Source organism: Neopsephotus bourkii, unplaced genomic scaffold (assembly GCF_033783945.1).
Source record: "Neopsephotus bourkii isolate Nb327-2 ecotype Australia unplaced genomic scaffold, CSIRO-AGI_Nbou_v1 NB_941, whole genome shotgun sequence".
In the NCBI taxonomy this organism is placed as follows: Eukaryota; Metazoa; Chordata; class Aves; order Psittaciformes; family Psittacidae; genus Neopsephotus; species Neopsephotus bourkii.
The window spans coordinates 2,543,109-2,568,697 of NW_026901435.1; the positions used below are offsets into that span (position 1 = coordinate 2,543,109).

The window sequence follows — 25,589 nt, forward strand, 5'->3', positions numbered from 1 at the left end:
GGATTGGGATTAGTTTCCTTCTAGATCTGTGAGGAAAGGTCTTTATATAGCCTGGGTTCAGCTGGAAAGTACCAAAGGTTTTGCACATGAAGTATCTGGCCCTTTTACAAGGGCAGAGGAAGAAACTAAATAGTTAAGAACTGTACTTTCAGAGTTAATTGTAACCTTAGAGCTGAATAAATGCCAACAGGAACTGAAATATTTCTGGGGAGAGCTGTAGAACGTAAGTCCTGCAATACTTCAGCTACTCTCTCTATCAAAGCCTGCATTATGCTGCTTTCAAATGAGACATGCAAAGGAAGAGTTCATCTACTTTTTTGCACATGGACAGATATGCTAGGAAACCTTCTACCTGGGCTCACTACACAAACCTCATTCTTAATATCCTCTTCTAACCCTACTTGCTACCATAAGAATAAAGTTAAAAAAACCCCCAACCCAACAAACTCAAAAAAGCATGAAAAATTTATTAATATGTAGGGCTTGAAGATTTCTAGAGTAACTTGTTTCTTCTGTTTTCTTTTCCCTTTATCTCAAACACAGTGAACACTCTACAAGAAGCATAAGCTGTAGCATTCTGGATTCTTTCCTGCAGAGTCAGTAAATCTGGGGAGTTGGGCAGATGACTCTCAGTGTGGCCTCCCCATTCTCTTGTTTCTTCTTCTCTTATTAATAAAGGTTTTCCCAGTGACTGGCCAAAGAGCCGGCAGACTTCCTGGGCCTTCCGTCGGGTGTTTTCAACAGCAGCAATGCAGACTTGACGGCTGAGAGAAAGAAGCAGCAGCACAATAATAATCAGGGCCAACTGAATTCCAAGTATTCCTGCCAAACATTTATTGTATTTTACTTTTTAAAGCCTCAGCTTCTGTAACTGCATAGATGTAAGCACATCACCTGCCATCAGCTTCTGTGGGATACCTTAGGAGTATCCCAGATGCTCCTAAACCACGCTGGCCTGAGCTCCAGGCTAGGTACCTTTGAGATACGCTCTGACACCTGCAGAACTGTGAGCAGCAGCCAGCTGAGCTTGCTTCTTGCACTAGGCATAATTCTTTTGTTTAAAGAGGCAAAACCCAAACCAAGACTAAAATTCCCTCTGCCCCTGCAATATCAATAGAAGCAGCACTTTGAATAGTTAAAACCTAAAATACCAAGATTCTCAGCTTCAAAGTATTGTGTTTCGATGCTGAGCAAGCGCCACACATGGTTCTTTTCAGATCATGTCAGCAGCTAAGAATAATTGGAATTAGCAAGGGTACTTTGAATTACCAGCATCTGGTAACACACTTGTACCTTCACAAATAAACACAAATTAAATCTACACGTGCTGATGTAGTGACAAAAGTCACATTCTGTTGACCCAGTATTCACAGTAGCTTATCTTTCCATTTACTACATTCTCCTTTTGCACACAGGCACTGTCAAAAGAACAAGCTGTATCTTCTAGGCTAACCATTAATTTCTAAGTTATGTTTGAAACAAATACTGAAATATTTGAACATAAATTTTAATAAGTATGAAGAAAACAATTCACTCCCACTATAAACAGGATAAATTATGTATTCTATGTATTCCTAGTAACTATTATACAAGGCTGTACAATTTGTGGCATGAGAACTTACCGAAGGGTGTCCACAGCTTCTGGTGTATGGTAGAAATGGGGTGGACTGATGGTAACAGAGGTTCCTAACTTTTCAATGAGTAGATTGCAAACATTCTGCATTTTTCCAAAGTCACTGAATATGATACAGACCTGGGAGTGAACACAGACAGCACACAAAGTTTTTTCATTTTCTCCCTATGACTTAACACTTGCATATAAATCTGTATAAAGCCAGATACGTAAAAACTGAGTAAACATAGTCCTGTGTATAACATCAAATTTATTTACTTAGAACACTTTTATATAGCCCTAGAGACTGTAATTAGGTTTTCAACAGAAAGTAGTTCATAAAATGGTTTAAAATTGAGGATTAAGAAGTGCTCTTTTGTGAGGAAGTGCGGCATTCTTGGTATGTAGGCAATCTGAAGAATGAATGTGCTCTTTGGGACACATGACCAGGTGCATCCCAGTTCTTCCCTTTTTTAGATTACTAGACGTTAATTACGCAAAATTTCAAGCAAAATGATGTGGAAAACATGGTTCAGGAAGTAAAATTACATTTTAATTCCAAGCATTAGGTTCAAGAAACTGAAACTATGAGAATAAACTACAGGTAGCCCAGTCCAGCTTGCAAGAGAGCTCAAAACCCTGCATTGGCTTAAAACTCACTTCAGTGCCTACAGAGAACTGGGTACTTCAGACTTTGATTAAAACCAATTTAAACATCTAGCTATCTGTGGCTTTGGCAATAAGAAGCATTAAATACAGATGCATCAGGAATTCAGGTGCTTTCCTGAGTGCTGCAAAGCAAGAATCACTGTCAGCCCTAGACAGATTTAGAGCCCTACCACCTTTCTTGTGGGGAAGTGCCAATCCAGGTGCTGACTTTCCAGGCAGGAGCCACCCTTTACCTGTAGCACAGCACAGTCACCAGGAGTGAAGCAATGATGCTGAGCTGCTACAGCATTCCAGAATCAGAAATCCTGGCTCCCAAATCCTGGTTTTGGGAGAACTATATTCCTCATGTTCACTTCCCAGTACAATGCTTTTACCACCAAGTCGGACTCAACCTCCCTTTTATTCCTGACTCATTCCTTTCTTTTTGTACACCTTCAACAGGAGAGGAATTAAAAAAGCGGTGGTAAAGAAAATCCTACTGCCAACCCCTGTGACATACAGTCAACCCCGTGATGGCTGCACTGCCTGTAGCCGTCTATCCCAGTGAAGTTATATGGTACAGAAATCTAAGTTATGGCACTTCAGTTGCACTGCAGTAACTTCCTGTGTATACCATAGACTTACCTTGTGGAAAATGAGATAAAATTCAAGGCAGTGGAACTGGTGAGAGAGGACGGGGTTACTTCACATACAGGACAAGGTAAAAAAATTGATATTGACAATTATCACAAAGTAACTACTGCACGTGTCTTACTGCCCATGGTGCAGTACATGTAAGCTCATCGTGGCTTGAATCATAGCACTGGCTCCATAGCTCTCCACATAACTAAGGCAAAGCTGAACTTAGAGCCTTAAAAATTGACCAAGATGAAGCGCCAGTGCAATTCCACCTTCCACTTGGACAAAAGCTCATGCCTGTCCTCCATAACTGCACCAAGTCTGCATCTTCACCTCAGCTCCGCAGCCTCTATCTGTAACTCAGGGGCTGGACTGCTTTCTGCAAGGCGCAGTATCAATTTGAACAAAGACTGAAGATGAGACCAAATCTAGATTTCTCTCTTCAGTGGGAGTTCTTGCCATATATAAAAAGCATGCATCCTCTTGTGCTGCTGTTTTGCCAGAAAACTGTCATGCTGTATTTTGTGAAAAGTTGGAAGTCTCACTGTGAGGACTTGTCACAGTGTTTTCCAGATTGCTATCAGTGTTTATGAGATTAGTTCCCTCAAGGGGATGAAACAAAAGAATGATCAAGCAAAAGAACTGCAAGTCTTAATCAAGAGATAAGCTGCTCAGACTGGGGCAGTTTGGGCACTCAGAAACTTTATTGTTAAAATGAAGCATTTAACCAGGTGCCCTCAGGGGCAGAAAACAACTGAGCAGTAACAGTGAATTTTGTTGGGTTTTCCCCATTTAAAAAAAAATCAGCTGAAAATAAATTCCACTTACATTTGCAGGGGGTACTTAAGCATTACAACGTAAAGCAGCATTTCCATTTCTTCAATTATGATTAAGGTTAAAAAATGTGAAAAAGCAATACAAGGGTATGCAAAACCATTATGGACATTGCAAGGTTTGGATAATGCTGTGAAGGACAAGAAGCTATAAGTTATAGGGAGGTGAGCAGATCAATAAATGTAAAAACCCACCATAGCATTCATTCCATGACAGTGTCATGCAATAAATTAACTATTACGATTTAGACACTATAGAGCTTTGTTATCTCATACACAACTTCATTCTTCTGAATGTTTTCCTTTGTTATACCATGAATTACAATTTATCTCCTTACAGTTGAAAGTGTGTCTTGTATTCTTGATTATACCTTGAAAGAGCTATCTGGGAGTTGTTTCAGTCTTTTAAAGACTTACAGTAGATAACTGGTGAAAAGTTTGTAGAAGGAAATAATGCACAACTTCCATTTGTGTAAAACACAAAGACAATGGCAAACTCTTTAGTAAAGAAACGAGTAGAAGTTAGTTTTAAATTCATTTATATTGCTGAAGTATGCAAACACACTGGTCAATGGAGCTTCATTGGTTTATGAAGCTGCACTAATGAAACAAGTACACAGATAAAGGGAGAAGCAAGGAGAAACTAATCTCTGCATAAAGAGCAACCATACTGATAGTTAAATGCACAGGGCAGCCCAAACATCAATAGTGTGGCTAGATTTTTCATCTTCTGACACTCAGGACCTAGGCAACCATGCAGCTCTTAAACAGCAATTACTCCTGGTTTGAGCTGCCTACAAATGAACACTCAATCCATGTAATTAACTTTCCACCTACAATCTTTGTTGTATAAAAACGAATAGCAGAAGGGAGATGATTGGTGAAGTTACCACTGAAGACTGAAGTAAGCCTTAGCTTGTCATAATTCAATATAGTTTTATTAAGTTGTTAAACACGGTGATTTAAGCTCTCATGATAGTAGGTGTCTACATTATGAAGTTAAAGTCACTCAGAACACAACACTGATGCTTGCCTTTTAAGTACCTTAAGACTCATTCTAAAAACCCAAATTTGTTCTCCAAATTCTCAATTATTTCTGTATTTATTGCTGTTATTTAGATGAGAATATACCTGAAAGCAAGAAGACTAAAGAGGCTGAACTCTGGTTTAGGAGGTTGTAAATAACAGCTCTATAGAACTAAGCTATCATTGTATTGCTGGCTTCCAGGATTTCTTCATAAGAATCTAAATTTGCTGGGTGGTCATTAAAGTTTCATGGTCTAAAAAGATCTATTGGCTGAAAACATATCATTTGCCTCAGTAAATATCTCCAGCACAGTATTTGTTTGTTACTATGGAACAAACATGCAAAACTATACTCTCTTAAGCCACTTCTGAAGCAAACAGGATTATTCCCATAACATTTAGCTTCACACAGCACTTTTTACCTGCAGGATTCCAAGTCAATTACCTAGGAAACAATTAGCTTTGCTTTACTTGCATCAAGCTAATGGCAGAGTCATGTCAGATAGACCAAAGTCCAGGTGCTGTTCAAGTGTGGATTAAGCAGATCTAGATTAGGGCTGCCATGCCACTGTCATCCCCCATCCACTCTTATCCTCTGCCTTGCATTGCTTCCAGTTCAGGGAGCTAAAATAAAGGAAAAAATAAAAACTAATCTGGAAAAAGAAGAGTTATTAGCTGGAGATGCTTTCTGAACTGACCTATCACCTGATTACCTAAGTATAACTCCTTGCAGGAAGTAGAGGGCAGGAAGGGCAGTGGGTGAAGGAGAGTGCAGAATTGTGGGTTTGCTTACACTGCCACAGAACAACAGCTGTAGAGCTCCAGAACCAAATATTCCTTTCCGTAGCATTGCGAAACACTTTAAAAGCACACATTCATCTGAGAAGAAAGGAGTTTTTTTCTCTATTATAGTAGCAGAAAACAAGCTCTACACAAGACAGAAGACAGCAGCTAAAATCTGCTTTAAACTTCCATCCTCAATAGCTTCTTTGGGCTATGCTGTCTTTACTGTAAAGAACACCTACTCCTCAGTATGAGGAAAGACAGGCTTTGCAGTCTGTCCTTGATCCTTGAGATATTTCTTTTTCTGTTAATATTTTTGGTTAAGTTGAATACGTACCTCTGCTTCCATTTGGTAAGTATTTTCTACTCTATTAAAATCCTCTGTTACAGTCATATTTTCTTCCTAAAACAAAGTACAAGAACAGGATCTTAAAAGACTGAAATAAAGCACCTGTTGGAAATGTATGTACATTGTGCCTTGTAAAGGTTGAACTGTTTTGGCTTATTACTTACGGCTTTGCAATAGAAATACGGAATTTTTCATGTAAAACTCTTCAGTTAAAAACTAGCTGCATGCTAAAGACTTCCTGACGTTATTTAAATTATACAGTAGCTCTATAACACAATTTTATCACTTTTCACTTGAAGAGAACAACTAGGTCTCCAAAGTGACTGCTAGCTAGAAGTGGTGTGTATCAAAGTGCAACTGTGAATTCACCTGGTTCAAAAATCTAGAAGCTTCAACTGCTTTCAGAACGTTCAGGTGTGAAAAGTGCATTTCAGGCCCCTATTTTAAGATACTTTAACAGCAGTGGCTTGTAACAAGGCGGTGAGAACAATGACTGAGCACTGGTTATTCTGGCAGAATGATAACCTTTAAAAACTGTTCCACCAGTGACACTTTCGCATTCACAGCAGCTACATTATTCAACATAATGGCTGCACAGAGCACTAGCAAATCCTCTGTGACTTATAAATAAGATACTGAATTACGGTACAGAATAATTTTGTTGTCGCTGAGTATGTGACAAGCTTGCTAGTGGTCTAACAATCACATTTCTTTCACACACTTGCTTTTTCAGTAAACAGTTTGGAGGAACACTTTATTGTGAAATTACTATAACACAACAAAAAGCAAAGTTTGAAATTTAATTGTAAACATAACTTCGTACTTAACAGCCAGGAGTCATAGGGAAGCAGCTACTAAGCCTTCCAATTACTGAAAAAGTTTCACTTACTAAATTTGTTTGCACAGGAGAACAATATTTGCTTTCAGTTTTGACTGACATTTCAGAAGATGCTTTGTGTCTGAATATTTCCTACAGAGGCTCAAATCTTCAAGTTTCTCCTGTAGCATGCATGCATAAGTTTATATAATGACATTAATCATAAGAAGCATTTTCCTTTTAAAATATCATATGGAAATCTGATCCATAATTACCATTGCACAGCAGCCTACAAGAAACAAATTTTGAAATGTCAATTTTTTGATTGACTGGCAGTACTCAAATCCAAGAACAGTCCTATTCTTGGATAATCTCTTCCAGTAAGGGCAAGGACCAGAGCCAGTTAGTCACTAAAAACTGTATTTCCCCTTTTATGTGGCCGGCTGTTTGCTAAAGAGTGAACAAGTGAGTCCAGAACCAACAACTCATTTACCTTACAAAATGAAGCAAATGTTACTATTTATGATAGAATCCAATTACAACTGACAAAGATTTTTTTCTAGAGCCCTTACATATCTTAACATAAATAACCACAGAGAAAAGCTTTCTTCTACAACTCATATTTCACAGAAATAACTATGCTGTAATAGAAGTTTAGAAAAGAAAAAAAATGCATTTGCATTCCTTTGTCCCCACTCCTTAATCATCTTTTCTAAAAAGACCTCTTTCGAGGTGGACAGGTTCGAGCTTCCAGTTTGGTTTTGCCCTCCACGAGGTTCCTGTGTATTTAAGGACAGTGCCATCCTGTGGCTCCAGGCGCTATTGCAAGATCACTGAAAGATCATTTTGTGCCATCTATTATAAAATTTCCCTCGCAGCTAATTTTTATCCCACCAGATTTGACAGTAGCTGTGAAATATGTGTTAATGAAGATAAATAGACGAAATAATCACTGAAGTCATAACAAGGTCGCCTCCTGTGATACATCCTCTCTTAGATACTTTGTTCCTGTGTTGGACTACGATATGGAAAAGACAGGTAGGTGATGGCTGAATTTTAAGCTGGAATCAAAACTTCGACTACATCAAAAGCAAAAGGCTTTTTTACTTTCCCCTACTGCTTATGTCTATTGCTCATATTTTGGCAGAGGGCCTATCCATTTGGTTTCAACAGCCACAGGAAAAATAAGTTTTCACTGTGACTGAGGGAAAGCTACACTTTTGATGTGTCATGTATGCAGGACTTCTGCAATAACTTTCTCAATTTTCTAAATCTGTGGGCCAAAAATCACAGTAGGAAAATTAAATGAATGTAACATTATTGTTACGTGAAAACTCAATTACCCCAAAAGCCACTGAACAATTCTTAACAGAATAGCATTTGTATTCTGGTTATACAGCCTATTTTCCAAGTCAGCAGTGGCATAAACCATCACTGCTGCACTTACTCTAAAAAACAAAAATGAAAAAGACAGACATTATCCCACTGAGCCTCTAACATCTAGTCTAGACCTGTGTTCCACCTTGTGTTTTCCTTTTCAACAGAACAATATCTTATGTAGTCCTTCCTCCTATGTATCTGCTACATATTTACCTATTTCTGAACAATATTTTCTCCACAGGACCATCGTGTCCATCCTGACAACACCGCTGCTCTTTACAGGAATAATTGCTCCTTTATCCAGGAAGAGAACAGGGAAAAACCTAATGGGTAAGTTTGCAAAAGCATGTTGCAAGGAAACAGCTGTATAACAATAGAGTATGAGAAAGCCCATCTGCAGATTAAGTTATGTGTTCTGCTCCTGTTACTGAGTTAAACAAAACTGTGAGACCTTGTCATTAAATACAAGACCAGCCTTAGTAAGGGAAAGTGTTTATAGTTTGGAAATATACACTAAGGCACCCTTGTGGTAAGACACTGCTGGGTGTAGCTATAAACAAAATCTGCAGACACCTGGAAATACCTCTTATAATTTACTTGTACATTTGCACTGATCTATCTAATATGACTTTAGATTATGAAAAATAAACATATTTAAACAATCTAAAGTACTTTTGCTCTTAGTAATAAAGAAATGGTTATTGAGAGTCTTGATGCATGCTCGTATATCAAAACATCATAGTGTCCCTGGGTAGGTAAGGATGATAAGCAGCTCTAGTCAGCATGTACCCCAGTTAGGCACTGTGTACTCATGCTCCAGCCTCCCGTCCCCTCACTCCCTCTGTTCTGTTTGGCATTAGTCAGAACAACAGCCTAAAAATCTATGGTGAAGAAGTTTCTGCTGCTTAATGTCCATGCAAGAAATAATTGAAGTATGTGGAACAATTATTTTAAGAGGGGTAAAAAGATTTGTACTCAGCAAATGTAAAGATACTTTGGGGGTATTTCTTAAAATACATGGTAGTCTAAAAAAGGTGATGTCTTACAAAGGTTTATACCTTTCTTATTCAAGGATATATTGAAATGTGAAAATTTTGTAACTGAGCAAAACTACAAACTCTCTTTTTAACTGACTGACTGGATGTACATCCATAGCTGTGACTCCTAAATAACGATTTTGAAATATGAAGGATATTGCACATATATCCAAGAATATATCCTAGTACAGACAAACTCTAAGCCAGAGCCCACTGGATATAGTTTGTGAGCTGGTTTGTTTTGTAAAATAACACTCTGGTACAACAAATACCACCACTGTTTTTTTTTTAAACGAGATGGCCAATGCCAATTATTAGATACAGCTATTAAAGAACACAAGTGTTATCTCTAGTCCCCAGATAAATGCTAGGTGGTAAATATAAAATCAGTTTACTTCCAGAGAAAGGGAAAAAAATGCTGCTTTTGAGCAGCCGGGCTGAGTAAGAGAGATTGGATTCCCCATTGATTTTGCTTTCCCTGCAGCCTTCAAAGCAGATTCTGTGCTCTGTAGTGTTGCATATACTTACAGCACTCTATAAATAAATGCCACTATGTGCATCTATTTCTGATTAAAATCCTGTGTAAATATATATGGAAATTAGGTGCTGCCCCTAGGCATCCTGACAAGCTGCTAATGCAAGCTCCTGCTGCTGCAGAGGTTGTGCACTTCTGATCTGGTTCCTCACAGGCTTACTACGATAGCAATAACAAGGGTTAAGGAAATTGTTTTATGGATTAATTAAAATAAATATATAGAATAGCCATCCAATTTATAAAGAGGCCTTAGATAAGCTTGCAACAACTAGAACAGTATGGAGATTGTGAAGAGATATTAATTTTACAGTGGTCTAGAATGGTATTAGCTACAAGTGATGTTAGCAAATGCAGTTAAGAACAAATTGCCAGTAGTGAGAGTTGTTAGCAGAAAAGCTGCAAGGCAAATAAAAGCTCCAGCAGTTGAGTGATTTAAAATTGGATGGAACAAAGCACTAAAAATTATACTGCAGGGAACTACTCTGAAAAAAACCCCCCAACTTCATGTTGTTTTTCTTGGAGTTCCCTAGAGCTAGCACTTTGCTAACACTCAGAAACCTACAACTTAAGCAGCATTTCACAGTCCCTCAAGTAATCAGAAAGAACATTTTCATTCTCCAAAACCTGGTATCTCTGAAACAACAAAAAGATTACTGTGAAAATACTGTAACTATAATAAGACACTGAATGCTCTGACAGTGTAAAACAGTCACCTCTCCACCTATGTTACACCACCACTGCTCACTTGCTTCCATTACATTTCTGAATCTGACTGCATGTACCCAAGTCTGTAACTACCGTTGTCCTTATAGGCCCCCTTTAAGAACTGAAAGGCTGCTCCAAGGTCTCCCCGGAGCCTTCTCTTCTCCAGGCTGAACAACCACAACTCTCTCAGCCTTCCCTCAAAGGAGGTGCTCCATCCAATCAGACTTTTAAACTCCTATTAACTCACGTAATAGAAACTGAAGGCATTCAGCCTCTAATCCCATACAAAAATGCACCATTTCTGACTGGAAAAGTCATTCCGATGGTAACAGAACTGTGCTTCTTGTGACAGACATGTACCCAGCCATGCGTTCCAGAAAAATGTATGGAACAGGATCAGGTCTCTAGCCCACAGAAGCCTCCATCTCACCTTCTAGTCCCATAGCTCCCATATGACCTCTTTGTAAACCACAGGTCTTTTTTATTGCCTTCTTTATTCCTGAACAAATGCTTTATTTAGAAACACAGAGATGATCACTGATAGCATCACTATCAGTTTCATAAGAAAACAGTAAATCCTATTTTATTTGGGCTCTGCACTTCAAATGCATACAGCATTGGAAATGTGAGCATTTTCACTGTAACACATCACTGTTTAGGCCAAGGAACTTACTCTCTTACATTGCATTTACTAATCCTGTACTGCACTGTAACACCACACAGCACCATGATGCCCTTCTGCAGTCCTCTGCTTTTTACATTAAATAGTTTGGTGTTGATGGCAAACTGTCATCTCCTTTTTCCCCAGCTCATTAGTGAATACACTAAAAGGGCACAAACTTCCTGAGGAGATTCACTAGTAAGTAACTTGCAAAAGCAACCACTTATTCCATCAAACATCAGCTTTGTTCCGTTTTTAAAGAGTCCTAGGTGTGGGACACTATTCAAAAGCATTTTATAAAATCAAAACCCATCAGCAACATAATTGCTAGGACAAATATCACCCTTATGAGCATTTATAAAGCTTTAGAGCTTTATGGACAAAAAGGTTTATGGCAAGACTATGCTTTTCTCATTGTCACAAATTACTTCCTGAGGCCCAAAATCTTATTATGGTAAATGAAGCTTTTTAGTCTACAAAGCGGTGTGTCACTTTGGCTGCTCTGACTTTGTGTTTTTTCATACCTCTCTACTTAAGTGGAACGAACAAAAGAGAGAGGAAAAAGCTCTGCAGGCATTTGTTGGTAAGCTATGGCCATCACATAGTTATACTGACACACACGTGTACGGGTTATGTTGCTGTGTACCACTTTAACAGTTTCACGAGTATGCACATGAGGACTGCATTCATTGAATGGTTTGGATTGGAAAGGACCTTAAACATCACCTATTTCAAACCCCCTGCAACGTGCAGGGACACCTTCTACTAGACCAGGCTGTTCAAAACTCCATCGAAGGAGGCTAGTTTTCCCACGCCAAGCAAACGGCCTGTTGGGAGAGCCCGACTGCGACATTCCATCTTTTCTGCTGGGGCTGGCAAAGCTACAAGCTCCCAAACACAGGCAGGCTTTCACAGCAGTCCCCCAGCGCACTCCTGAGACAGAGGGCAAAAAACTTCAAACCCCGTTACTCCCGTTACTACTGCGCCTCCCGCCGGTCAGGCCGACGCAAGCACCGCTCCCGGGGCCCCTCAGCCGGCGCCTTTCCACCTCAGGGCTACTCCTGCTCCCGCCGCTGTCTTACTCCACAGGCTGCCGAGCGTGGCAAGGGCGGCTCCGGGAGGCCGCGAGTGGAACCCCCAGCAGAGGAGAGCTAACCTGCCCGCTCCCTCCCCTCGCCTCTCCCAGGGAAACCGCCCGCCCTCCAGAGCCCGCCGGCCATCTCAGAAGGGGCCCCGGCTCCGCCGCCGGCGCCCGCAAGAGGCGGAGGCCGGGCGGGGCATCTCTCACCGGGACGCCGCGCTGGCGGGCGGCCTGGGCGATGTACTCCAGCCGGCGGGTCACGCTGCTCCGCGCCGCCCCGGCTGCCTCCTTCCGGCTGCTCAGACGCACCGACACCCGCGCCCGGTCCGGTCCGGCGCTCAGCTCCGAGCTGCCGCTTACGTGCACCTCCCGCCCAGACGGAGCCGGGGGTCCGCCGCGTCCCGCCTGGGCCGGAGTTAGAGGAGTCGGAGCTTGGGCCGGCACGAGTTCGGCGAAGACGCGGGAGGGGACCGGCGCGGGCAGCGCCATGACGGCGGAGCCCCCTCCCCTCACAGCGGCACCATGGCAACCAACCCCAGCGCTCCCGCTGTACCCTGGGAGCAGACCCACGTGACACCCTCACGCCTGCTCACTACCGCCACCACGCGGCCGCGGCACGATGTCACCCGGCCATCGCCAGAGCGAGGCTCCCTCTCACCCGCCATGATGGGTACACAAGAAGGAAGCGCCGGGCCGCTCGCTATGACGGAGGCCGGGGGAGGGCGGCGCTGGCCGGGCTACAGCCGGTAGGAAAGCTATACCAGGGGACGTGTAGGTGCGCATACTCCGAGGAAAAGCTGTCATGTTCCTGCCATTTTGGCCCTTTTACCATATTTTTTTTTCCAGCATATTAATGTCTGGAGCAACCTGAGTGTGAGACGGACTTGTGGAGAAAGGGCCGTAGTCACCATCTGTGGAGGGAAGAGTGGGATGTGCTGCAGCACATCCTTGGCTGGTAGCAGGACCTAGGCAGAGGTGACTAAAAACCATACTAGTGTCAGTGCTGCTGCTTGGTTGTGGAGCGGTCTAGCAGCACACGTGTTGGCTTTGCTAGTATCTGCTGTCCCGGTCCTGCTAATGCTGCCCTCCTCTGCCCTTAGGAAAGGCAGAGAAGTGCCGTTTGGCTCTTCAGAGAGCTACAGAATGATTGAGGTTGGGAGGAGACCTCTTGGGAGGGGGTCCAGCCCCTGGCCCAAGCAGGGTCAGCCAGAGCAGGTTGTCCAGGACCATATCCAGTTGGGTTTTGAATATTTCAAAGCACAGGCACTCCAGAACCAATCTGGCCAATCCGTGCTAGTGTTTGACCGTACATAATAAAATTGTATTTTAAAATAAAGGTAAAAATAAAAATAATAATAAAAATAAAGGTAAAAATAAAGTGTTTTCTTATGTTCACAACGTGTTTCATGTGCTTTAATTCGCGTCCTGTTCTGTCATTGGGCACCACTGAGAAGAGCCTGGCTCCCATCGGGCATTTGCATACATTGATAAGATCTCCCTTAGCCATCTCTTCTCCAGGCTATACAGTCCCAGCTCTTTCAGCCCTTCCTCGTCGGAGAAGTGCTCCAATCTCTTAATCATCTCTATGGCCTCTTGTCGGACTCTCTCCAGTATTTCCTTATCTCCCCTGCACTGAGGAGCCTGTAACTGGACACAGCGCTCCAGGTGTGTGTCACCAGTGCTGACACCTCCCTTGACCTGCTGGCAGCACTTCTAATCAGTCCAGGATGCTGTTGTCCTGCTTTGCCATGCGGGTGTATGGTTTGCTTATTGTACACTGAGACCCCCAAGTCCTTTTCAGCTTTCCAGCCACTCAGGCCCCAGCTTGCACTGGTGCATGGGCCTATTGCTCCCCAGATGCAGGATTTGTCATTTCCCTTTGCTGAACTTCATGAGACGCCTCTCGGCTCAGTTGTCCAGCCTGTGCAAATGACTATGAAATGACTAGCTCAGTGACTAGCTCTGTCTGTATGCCTGGTCTCGTTTGCATAAGGGTTTTTGGGAAAGATTCACGTAATGTCATTCCTGTTTACATTTGTGGTACCTGGTGTTTTGATTACCTGAAATCTGGAATCTGGTACAGGGTCTGGAAGCTGACAGTACTGTGTGTTTATACAAGATCTTGCAGCCTTCAGAATTCACATAGCAAACGTTAGAAAGTCTGCATGACATGATGCAGGTAAATATTGCTAAACTCTCCTAGGTAAAAACATGACATGCAAAGACATCAGGACCTGATCTTACAAGTTAGATGCAGAACCATCAGAGGTGGCAGGAAAGAGAAATATTAATGGAATAGAATCTCTGTGTTTTTTACCCGTCATTAATCTGCTTGGTGCAGTGTGTGTTTCATGTCCCATCATTAGGGAACTTCTCTACAAACTTCCTTTCCAGTCATTAATATCAGATCTACTTTAAGAGGTATCAACGACTTTTGTATGCCTTCTGACTTTTTAAATCTTCTGCCTTTGAATCTGTTTTTCTCTCAGATTTGCTGAACACTTAAAACTTCAAATGGAATGGATTGAACCTGTTAAGTATTTGTTACCCCTGGAGATGACACTCCGTGTTTCTTAGCATGAATAACTAAAAGTAGAGACACCTGAAATTTTTAGTGTAACTGACTTAGATCAAAGTCATATGACAAGACAGGAAGAAGCTTGTAACCGAATCCAGAAATATTGGTGCCTAGTCCTTTAACGTAATTCAGGAGCTTACATGAATAAATTCTAGGCACTGATGACTTTAAGAAATAAAATATAAAAGGAAAATGAGTACGGAGGAAATTATAAATGTGTATTCCTCAGAGACACATTCTTTCATTAAATAGGGAATTAAAACTTTTGAAAGTAGTTTGTCACAGCAGTACTTCTTTTTTTGTTTAGCCAAGATGTTTGGAGAGGATTTACTTTAATATGTAATGATATCATTGTACACACTCTAAGAATTGAATGCTGCTTTATCAAGCACTCATCAATAAGCTTTTAAAGAAGTGTTGGATAATGTAATGAAGCCAAATTATCTACTCTCCAGGTTATTGTGTAGTCAAGACTATTCTGATTTAATTGATGATTAGAAGAGATTTTCGTTTTTATGAAAGACAGCTTGTAACAAACAAGATCTGTTGGAGTAGATGCATGCATATACGTAGATATGCAGTGAAATCTCATGTGTTATGCACTTCGTAATTCGATGCTGTATGATCTTTAACTTTCTGGGAACGCAGTGTGTCTTATAGAATTATTACAAACATTTATCATAATTAAGAGCTTAATTGGATAAATCCTAGAAGACCTTCTCTAAGGCCAGTTATAAAATGACCTTAGATGCAAATTAATCTATAGAAAAAAACTTTTCTTTGAAACAGGTTCAAACATTATTGAGTGGCTAGCATGCACTATAAGAACCCCCATGCACTAAGGGTAAGTTAATAAATATAGCCACAGTTTTAGTTTTCACTCCTTAAGAGCACTTTGTCAAGATCCAGTTTAAGTATATTGAGTCTGTCACTCAGAATTTGAATATAAAGCCAAATCTGTGGATAATAAGCTTTTTCTGACTTAGAGTTTGAGTAGGAGGAGTTTTTGAAAATGATGGATTAAACTGTTGTTTCAGAATTGGAAAAGCTAATTTAATTGTGAATATCATTCTGCTAACTTATGGTTGAATTAAAAAATTGAGAACTCAACTACAGGCTCTGAAGAGATGGAGGAGGTGCTAAATTGTGTGTGGGATTTGTTTTTTTTCCTTAGGAAACAGATGGTTTCATGTTTGGATCTATTTCTGTATGGTAGCAGTGAAGTGCTACATTGCTTATGACTTTTAGCAACAGAGCTGAATTTATTTAATGAGGTAAGATTTTTGAGGTTTGGAATGCCTGTGACAAGGAAATCTCTTGTTAAAGCTGCTGCCAAATCCTTTTTTTTGTGAAAGGACAGTTTGCACTAGCCATGTTCACTGCTTTCTGTCATGTGTCTCAGATGCTGGCTTACTGTACTGTAAAGCATTTAATGAATGGAGGCCCTATGTCAGTTATATCTATGTCTTAATTGGTTATTCCTTACAATGTTTTTATGCAAGGTTTGTCAGTCACCCACTTCTTACATGGCATTGACAATCACTCTGTAAGCCAGATTTGTTACCTTTTCAAAACCATATGAGTCAAAACTGAGAAGATTAATTCTGAGCAAATAGAAAATTCTTCTTCAAAATTTGAAATTAATTTGTTAGAGGTCTAAATTACTGAATTCTTAACTAAATAATGACCGCTAAAGAGTTCCAAACTTTTGTTTCAGAATTATTTATCTTTTAAGAAGAAACACATGTTGAAGAAAGAGAGAACAAAATTTCTTGCCCTGCGCCTGCTGGTGTTTTATTTTCAAGATCAATTTTTAGTGGATAAGCTCGATCCAATGCAGAACTTAAGTGCTTTCTGTGAAATCTCCTATTTTAAAGAAATGTGCGTCCTCAGTTCCTTCATGGACTAATGAAAATAACTGAGACTTACTGAGGCTTGAGCGGAACATAGTAGGGCTCACAGGAGGTGGGACTGGTGTGAATTTTTAAGCCAAACAAAGGTTTTTCGTTTAACAAGATACAGAGGTCTATAGAGAAAGAAAAGTGTCTCCAGTCTTCTCACTCTGACCTTGCCTACACAATTTCCAGGGGTTGTTAACAATTTCTGTAGCTCGGGAGGTTTCTCAGTGAGTCTATGCTATAGATGTCACTTACTGGAAGACACACTTCTATGAGTAGAATCTGTAGCCCAAGTACAGGACGTGGCAGCGCTGCTAGAAAATATAAATGGATTTTCACATTTTACTTTCTTTTAAACAGCTCAGCATCTCACAGATTCAGAAAAGACATCTGTCATTTCCTTTCCTCCCAGACTTCCTACCTAATAGTGATTTGACAAGACAAAGTGATCTTAGAAGTGTCTCCATACAAAACAACTGACTCAGGCTGTGCTTAGATGTGATCTGATTTTTTCTAGTTTGAAATTAGTTCTGTTAATAAAAGTGGAGATTTAGTTACTGTGTTTTTCTAAGTCAACTTTAACATGCAATGTGAGCAATGAAATTGTTCCCTGACTGTAGCTAGCCCTTGATGTCAATTTAGTCTGCTGGTCCAAGGCCCACAGTACAAAAAAAAACAGAACAGCATTATTGATGATTTCTGTAAAACTGTAAGGAACTTAATAGAGTTGCTACTGAAATCAGTTAAGACACTGTGATTGTCTTTGGTTGCAACTGCATGAAGCCCTAGATCATGGAACATACTGATATTAATAATGCTGTCAGATAGAAAGTTAGGTTAAGACTAATATAAATATGATTTACATCTGTTCTCTGTGGTAGATGTCACTGAAAAGTCTCCTATTCTGTGCTCAGTAGTATCTAAAAGTGAAAAAAGAAACAGTTGCTGTTCAAGGGTATTAACATTATGGAAGTTCATCAGGGACATTAGTGATAGGACAATGGGTAATGGGTTCAAACATAAACAGGGGAGATTTAGATTACATATGAGGAAGAAATTCCTTACTGTGAGAATGTGAGGTGCTGGAACAGTTTACCCAAGGAAGTTGTGAATGCTCCATCTCTGGCCGTGTTCAAGGCCAGGCTGGATGTAGCTTTGAGCAACCTGGTCTACTGGGAGGTGTCCTTGCCCATGACAGGGGGGTTGGAACTGGGTAATCTTAAAGTCCTTTCTAACCCTAACTATTCTATGATTCTATGATCGGCTAAATGACTCCTTGAAGCAGTCTTCAGTGTTGGCATTTGTGAGGAAATGGCCTGGAGTTATTCTTTGTAAGCAATAAATCTTATTTATAATAAGATATATATTATAAATCTTGCAAAAAATGTATGTGTCAAAAGCAATATTTAAAAAATAAATTATAAATAAATTCATACCTTAAAGATAGTAATCCTGCAGAATCTAATAATTAAAAGTGTAATTTAAGATACTATAAGTAGCTCAATTAAAATTTACATGACTAACAATTTTAATACTAAGTCTTCATTTGATGTTATTTAAAATGTCATCTGAACTTTCTTTAGTTGTGGAAGGAAATAATACATAATTTCTCATGTCTGAAATTTCATATTTTCATAGAAGTTCACAACAATTGTGAATGAACATACGCATATACTCCTCATATATAAGCACTGCTAAACATCTTAATGTTAACTGCCCAGAAATATTCCTTTTTAGCAAAGTGGTGTAATTTCACCACTGGGAACCTGGCAGTTACAGAAATTACATGTTCAGCAGGAACACTTTAAATGAGCTTTGTGGAGGCAACCCTATAATTGGGGAGAATTACAGAATGCTGGATTTTGAAACCAAAAGAAATCCCTCTGTTGTGACCTCTGTAAGAGGCCATCCAACTTTTAGAAGTCTAGAAGTGAGCTGACTGAACTTTTAGAAGACTGTGTGATCTTGATGGAAAGCTTTAATATTACTGAGAGCCTCTTACTGTTCCTGGGCAGATACTTGTTGATTATTCTACTTCCTAAAGAAACCCTAGGGGAAATTATATGCCACCTAGATTAACAGAAAATGCAGATTAGAAGAGGCTAGAAATTAACAAGTCTATTCTTTTTCAAGCAGTCCTTGGTGGATTTTAGGCTATCCACTTCTAAAAAGTACTTCTGATATTAAAGTTTTTTTTCACTTCCTTGTGCCTTATCTGTTCTCAGCTGTCTCTTACTTGCTTATATCCCTTTTGTCAAATGGTCAAGGAACGCACTGATTCAGCACTTAATTATAATCAGCAACAACGAAGAAACACTTCTGTAAGAGACTTTGGTTTCCCTCTTTCCACAAGCACAGTTACTTAATTTCAGACAAGGTTCCTTGTGCACTAGCTCTTTGTCTTCCCTCTCTCACAACTGATTGCAGAGACCTTTGTCACAGCTTCAAAATGCAAAGGAAAGGAGTTTTTATCCCAAGTGCATTTGTTCTGGGGCTCAGTTCTTAGACTGTTTTTTGCTCCTGGGTATGGTCTGATGTGTCAACAAGCCTTAATCTCATAAGTGTGTGGGCTCAGGGCAGCTTTTATCTGTCCTATTGCTGCTTGCTCACATTTCTGTTAATGAAATGGAAATTACACAATGGAAAATAGATGACTTTTAAAGACCAGTACTTAAAAATTGTCTATTTAGCTTGAATTACATTTTTTTTTAAATTAAAAGTACTTTTTCATAGAATCATAGAATAGTTAGGGTTGGAAAGGACCTTAATATCGTCAAGTTCCAACCCCCCTGCCATGGGCAGGGACACCTCGCTCTAAACCATAGCACCCAAGGCCTCCTCCAACCTGGCCTTGAACACTGCCAGGGATGGAGCATTCACAACCTCCTTGGGCAACCCATTCCAGTGCCTCACCACCCTAACAGGAAAGAATTTCCTCCTTATATCCAATCTAAACTTCCCCTGTTTAAGTTTTAACCCATTACCCCTTGTCCTACCACTACAGTCCCTAATGAAGAGTCCATCCCCAGCATCCCTGTATGCCCCCTTCAGATACTGGAAGGCTGCTATGAGGTCTCCACACAGCCTTCTCGTCTCCAGGCTGAACAGCCCCAACTTTCTCAGCCTATCTTCATATGGGAGGTGCTCCAGTCCCCTGATCATCCTCGTGGCCCTCCTCTGGGCTTGTTCCAACAGATCCATGTCCTTTTTATGTTGAGGACACCAGAACTGCACACAATACTCCAAGTGAGGTCTCACGAGAGCAGAATAAAGGGGTAGGATCACCTCCTTCGACCTGCTGGTCCTGCTCCTTTTGATGCAGCCCAGGATACGGTTGGCTTTCTGGGCTGCAAGCGCACACTGAAGCCGGCTCATGTTCATTTTCTCATTGACCAACACCCCCAAGTCCTTCTCTGCAGGGCTGCTCTGAATCTCTTCTCTGCCTGGCCTGTAGCTGTGTCTGGGATTGCTCCGACCCAGGTGTAGGACCTTGCATGTTATTTATTGAACCATACTGAAGCTATCCCAGTGTCACAATACTATGACATGGAGAGAAAACAGCTTATTTTTCATCAGTTCAAGGTACAGTTTAATATCTTGAAGCAAAAGAATAATTGGGTACGCAGTGCAACAAATGTTAGCTTTCATAAAATGACCCAGGCAGTCATTATTAGGCATGACCCTATAATTTGAATCTCCTACATCAAAAAAATCTATAGTTTGACTGTACACAGACCTTAGTCTTTCATTATCAAATTATCAATACAAGTGGCGTCTTGCTATTACACAATTGGTGAGGAAAAGGCTAAAAACTCTGAATCTAGGCTGGTCATTGGATGACCATCTTTTTAAAAGAAAAAATCAATAGCATGGTGTAACTTTGGTTTTGTGGGGATTTTTCTGGGGTTTGAAATAGAAGGAATAGTGTTATATGACTTGAGAATGAGTAAGTAAACGCACATCAAAAAATACACCACTTAGTAACTGGGATTTAAAGAAATTATATCAGTAATTTTGCAGGACTGTCTGAGATACAGGTAGTTTTAGAATAGCCACTGCAATGGCTACAGCAATAGGTTAGTATAAATATATGTGATACTGCAGGAGAAAAGCCAAATCACAGTTCAAAGATCAGCCAATAGAAAATGTTCACAGAAAAATTGCCTATAAAAATGTTTTTAAAGAGCTCTGGAGGCTCCCTGATAAAAACTGGCTAAGTGCCAGAGAGAGAAAATGGGATAGCTAAGACCCGCAGAGACAGTAGGACAGTGCAAATGCCGGAGCAAGGGATGACAGAAGAAGAGCTGTCAAAGCAGATGGTATCAGGGCAATAGTTCTAGCAAGGTAGAAGGGTCTATTATCTGAAAGCTGTATCTCGAGAATGTGAGCATGCTTGGACTATGAATCTGGAGATTTGCAATATTGCTATTAAGTGTAAAATTAATTCAGAAGTAGAGGTGACTTGTGAAGAAACTTTTAAGCAGTTGTGAAGTAGCTGTGAAGTGGAACAGACTGGCATTGTAGTTAGTAACCTTGAGGGACTAGCATTTTTAAACACTTATGTAAAATAACAAATAATAGGGATCAGTTCAAAAGCCTTGCAAGATACACAGAAAAATACTTGGGGTTGTTTTCTTTCAAACAATAGATTATATTTTATGAAGTGCAATAGAGAGGCTTCTGTATTTTTCTCTGTGCAATGAAAGGGGTTTTTTGTGCCTAAAATTACCGTGGGCGCTTTATGAATACCTAGGGATGCGTAGAATACTCTTCAGCCTTACAAAATCATCAGCTGTGGTTTAAAGTGTATATGTTTGCTTGGTATTGAAGTTAAGCTGGCAAATTATTTTTATTGCAGGTCTCTGTACTTAAATGTCTATGGATCTAGCTTGAAGCTGAATTCCCTTCTGAATAATCTCTGTCCCCTGAGTGCATAAAAATGCATTATATATAACATATCAGGCAGAGAGAGCTGGGATTGTTTAGCCTGGAAACGGAAGCTCTGGGGAGACCTTATTGCAGCCTTTCAGTACTTGAAGGCTTATAAGAAAGATGGGAACAGACTTCTCAGTAGGGCCTGTAGTGATTGGGCAATGAAGAATAGTTTTAGACAAAAAGAGCAGAGATATAGACTAGATACAAGGAAGAAATTTTCTTATGAGGGTGATAGGCACTGGAGCACATCGCCCTGAGAGGTGGTAGATGCCCCACCCCTGGAAACATCCAAGTCAGGTTGGACAGGACTGAGCAACCTGATCTAGTTGAAGATATCCTTGCTCATTGCAGGGGGCTTGGACTAGATGACCTCTAAAGTTCCCTTTTAACTCAAACAATTATGTGATTCTGTGATACTACCTTTTGTTTAAAAAAATAAAGATTTTTTGCTATTTTAATATTAGCTCAGCTTCATATCTGCTAGCTGTATTTCCCTACTGTTTTCAGGAGACCAGTGTTATCAGTGAAAAACAGGCTTGCCTTGTTAATGTACACCACTTTTCCCTATATTTATTCTTCCTCTTTTTGTAGTAATAAAATCTTTATTTAACTAGGTTTAGATTTGTGTGTGAGTGTGGGAGAAGCACCAGTATTTTTCATGACCTTGAGTATGACTCTAATATCCCTTTTTTTTGTGGTAGGAACCCTGTTTTGCACCTGAAATGGTGCTTTTCCCCCGAGGTTCTATGATAGTATGTGTTCATTAATAGCTTTAAGCTGAAAGAGGGTAAATTTAGATCAGATATTAATAAAAAATTCTTCACTAGAGGGTGGTGAGACACTGGCACAGGTTCCCCAGAGCAGCTGTGGCTGCCCTGTCCCTGGCAGTGTTCAAGACCAGGTTGGATGGGGCTTTGAGCAACCTGGTCTAGTGGAAGGTGTCCATGCCCATGGCAGGGGGTTTGGAACTGGATGGTCTTTAAGGTCCCTTCCAATCCAAATCATTCTGTGATTCTCTGATTCTATGATTCTATGAATCTATGATTAGGGAAAGCCAAACAATGAAATAGTTTGCAGCTCTCATTTGATTGCACTGTCATGGAGAGTGATCACTGAAGTGTGTTTAAAAGGAGTTACCGTAGCACATACCAAAAGATCAATAAAAATGTTATTTGTCTTGCAACATTGTGCTTCGGGATTACAATAGCTGGGAACAGTTGAAGTCAGTGCATTTTATGAAAATGGAGTTTATGTGGTACAAAATGTGATTGCAGAGTTTTCTTTGTATTGGAAGGTTTGTTTACATTGGCTGTACTGAGAACCTAAGCTCTATTTTAATTTTAATCAGTGCAGCAACAAGAACAAAACCACAACCGAGTGGGAGAAGGGAAAAGGAAAGAAACAAATCTATTTGCTCTAATATATCAGCCACAAGATAATTTCTGTACTAAACTCTAATCATCAAGGTCTAGAGCAGAACTAAAATGGAGTGGCTTTTACACGTAGTGCTGGGAAATATCTTGGCTAGTGGAACATTTGTTAGAGCTGTTGGGACCAGAAAAGGAGAAGACCCACTTACATTTTCATGCTTTGCAGGTTAGGCTCCCAGCAGTGTTCCTTTACCAAAACCCTAAACATTTGACAGAGAAGACACCCACAGAAGTACATAAAGTCATTTAGAGTAGTTTTTGAAAGAAAAAGTTTTAAAGTTAAAGTTTAATAGAGACCACTATTGTTCCTTGTGCCTCACTCATTTTGGTGTTCTGTCATTTAATGCTGTTTAAACCAGCCAATTTTTCTAATTATTCTTGAGTGAATAATGTATACTCTGAGTCTGTTTTCACCAGCTATAGGCATCTTTTTCATAGTAGGAAAAGTACAGGGCTATCTTCATTTACTTTATGGTCCCTAAGCAGTACTGGAATGGAAATGTGGAGTCAATCAGTGCAAATGAGAATCAAGGCACATGTTTAAAAAGCAATGAGCAACTAAAGAAATAGTTTTAAAGGGGAGAGCTTGTTATTAGCTTTTCTAACACAATCCTCAAAGGTGGTGGGGGTTCTTGGTTCTCATCAACTTCAAAGGGAATTCAGAATTCAATATTTTCTTGCAGAATTGGGGGTGCAGAAATGAGGGTCAGATGGTAATGAGGATGACAGACATTTAGGAAAGGAAATGCTGTGAGAAAGCATTTCTTCAGCAATTTTTTTGCATGTCATGGCTTGTGCAGTGACAAAAAATGTCATAGGATGGCAGTAAGAGATTGCAAAATATAGTGGAGTGACACATTCCAGGGAATCAACCCACTGGCTTGCAACTAACATGATTGTATAACAAGTGACAAAATGGGGGTTGCTAAGCTCCATCTAGGCACTGGTTTCTAACTTTTTTGCATCTTTTTTTCCTCAGAGGGAATCTTCAGTTTATTTGACATTTATACTTTCTCATCTGAGTGTGGAAAAATGGAATAGTATTTTGCACTGCATTGCCATCTGTGTGAAAGCGTTTGAAATTCACTGCTCATACTTTTTTATCTGTGCTGTATGAAAATGACTCCAAATTTAGAGTCATATTAAATATGGCATCATGTGCTGGTAGGAACGAAGTAGGTCGGAACAACTACATTCACAATGTCAGCTTTACAGCCTTCCTAGTGAGCAAAATAGGTCGGAACAACTACATTCGCAATGTCAGCTTTACAGCCTTCCTAGTGAGCAAGAGGCTATTAAGATCATCCACTGTCAAACTCCAGTGTGGAGGACAGGTTTTTGTGGGCCTAGACTCATGCTGACGATCTAGCCAAAGCCCAGGAGCTGTGCTTGGCCTGAGGAGGGTAGAGCTGGTGAGCCCTGGGGACACTGGAACATCAGGTGTTCTAGTGGCACCTAGGCTCTAGGGTCTTCTTGTAATCTTTCAGTCCAGGGTTATGACCTAGAGAGACACACAGCTGCCTTTTCTTAGCCAAAGAAATGAGTTTGAATATTAATGCAATTACTGTTTGTGATAACTATATGAAAAGAAGCTGGAGAAAAAGAGAGGACTAAATTTCTGGAGACTGATTCCAGCAGGATTTCTCCAATTTAAGCATTGCTAAAAATGAGAATATATGGGTTCCTTGCAAAATAATAGGTGTGTAATTTCTCAGTGTCAATTATTTCATTAGATCTGTGTTGAAATTTTCAGTGATGGCTTTACATTACTCTTTAAAACCACGTTCTGTAGCCTCTGTGTATACTTTATGTTCCTCTCAAACAAAAAGATTCATGTTTTCTGAATCCTTTGCAGTGGAAAAGATGATAGCATTTTTAGTTAGTGCTTTTCATCCTTGGATCTGAAAGTGCCTTATAAATGCTCATATCACTTACCAAAAAGGTCTTTATGTGAACAAACAAAGTAAAATTAACATAAAACTACAATGAATAGCAAACATTTTCTAAAGTGACTGGCATGTTGCCTAAGCTGTCTTTTAGAAGGGAAATGTAGATGTGGAAGAAATTTTTATGTTTGCCTAAGTTCATGAGGACTTTCATTCAGCAAAATGTTTATTTTCAGCATCTGTGTTAATGTAATCACTAGCAAGTTAAGATCTTGTTTTGCTGCAGTTCATAAGTACCTGATTCTTTCCAGTGAAAATTTTAACATTTCAGGAAAAAGCAAAATCCAATTGATATAACTTCAGCATATTTTAATAATTATATTTTTGGGTAGGTCAAGTGGGCATTTTATCATGTGCCTTTTCAGTACAGTGTTTGATCATGTGGGGCATAAACATCTTCTCTGCATTGTAGACCATGATGCACTAGCTGTGGGCTCTGTATCAGTGAGGCGATCATGTATGGCTGTAAGTGGGCGTCATCGCTGTGTCCTGTGGCAAGAGTAGCAACAATCCAGAAAGTGTAAGCATGGATTATACTCTCATTTCACTGATAAAAAGGAGAGCTTCAGCTCCTAGATCCTTAGGATTGCAGTCATAAATACTATCAGTATTTGACCGTATGATCCATTAGTTGAAAGCCCCTTTAGAATTTTGTGTAATGGGAACTGCAACTGGCCAGAGCTCTGAGCTCTGGAA

The 25,589-nt window shown here is 40.1% G+C and overlaps 1 protein-coding gene across 2 annotated transcripts; it reads right to left on the minus strand.

Annotated features, from left to right (window-relative positions):
- Positions 1 to 450: 450 nt before the first annotated feature.
- On the minus strand, positions 451 to 12,694 carry IRAK1BP1 (interleukin 1 receptor associated kinase 1 binding protein 1). Of its 2 annotated transcripts, XM_061358382.1 has the most exons (4): positions 12,314 to 12,694; positions 5,879 to 5,944; positions 1,623 to 1,753; positions 451 to 764 (listed from the first exon to the last, which is right to left on the minus strand). In XM_061358382.1, the coding sequence occupies exons 1-4, from the start codon at positions 12,593 to 12,595 to the stop codon at positions 494 to 496; spliced, it is 750 nt and encodes a 249-aa protein (XP_061214366.1). In that variant the 5' UTR covers positions 12,596 to 12,694; the 3' UTR covers positions 451 to 493. The 2 variants fall into 2 exon arrangements, with proteins under 2 accessions (XP_061214366.1, XP_061214367.1); XM_061358383.1 differs by lacking the exon at positions 5,879 to 5,944 and having other exon boundaries at positions 12,314 to 12,693.
- Positions 12,695 to 25,589: the final 12,895 nt, after the last annotated feature.

Bases quoted from the DNA above. Each gene is read 5' to 3' on its own strand.
- IRAK1BP1 (XM_061358382.1), bottom strand. From the start codon at position 12,595: ATGGCGCTGCCCGCGCCGGTCCCCTCCCGCGTCTTCGCCGAACTCGTG. The intron at 1,754-5,878 runs GTACGTATTCAA...GTTCACTCCCAG, and splicing joins CTTACCAAATGGAAGCAGAG to GTCTGTATCATATTCAGTGA. The intron at 765-1,622 runs GTAAGTTCTCAT...TCTTTCTCTCAG, and splicing joins GAAGCTGTGGACACCCTTCG to CCGTCAAGTCTGCATTGCTG.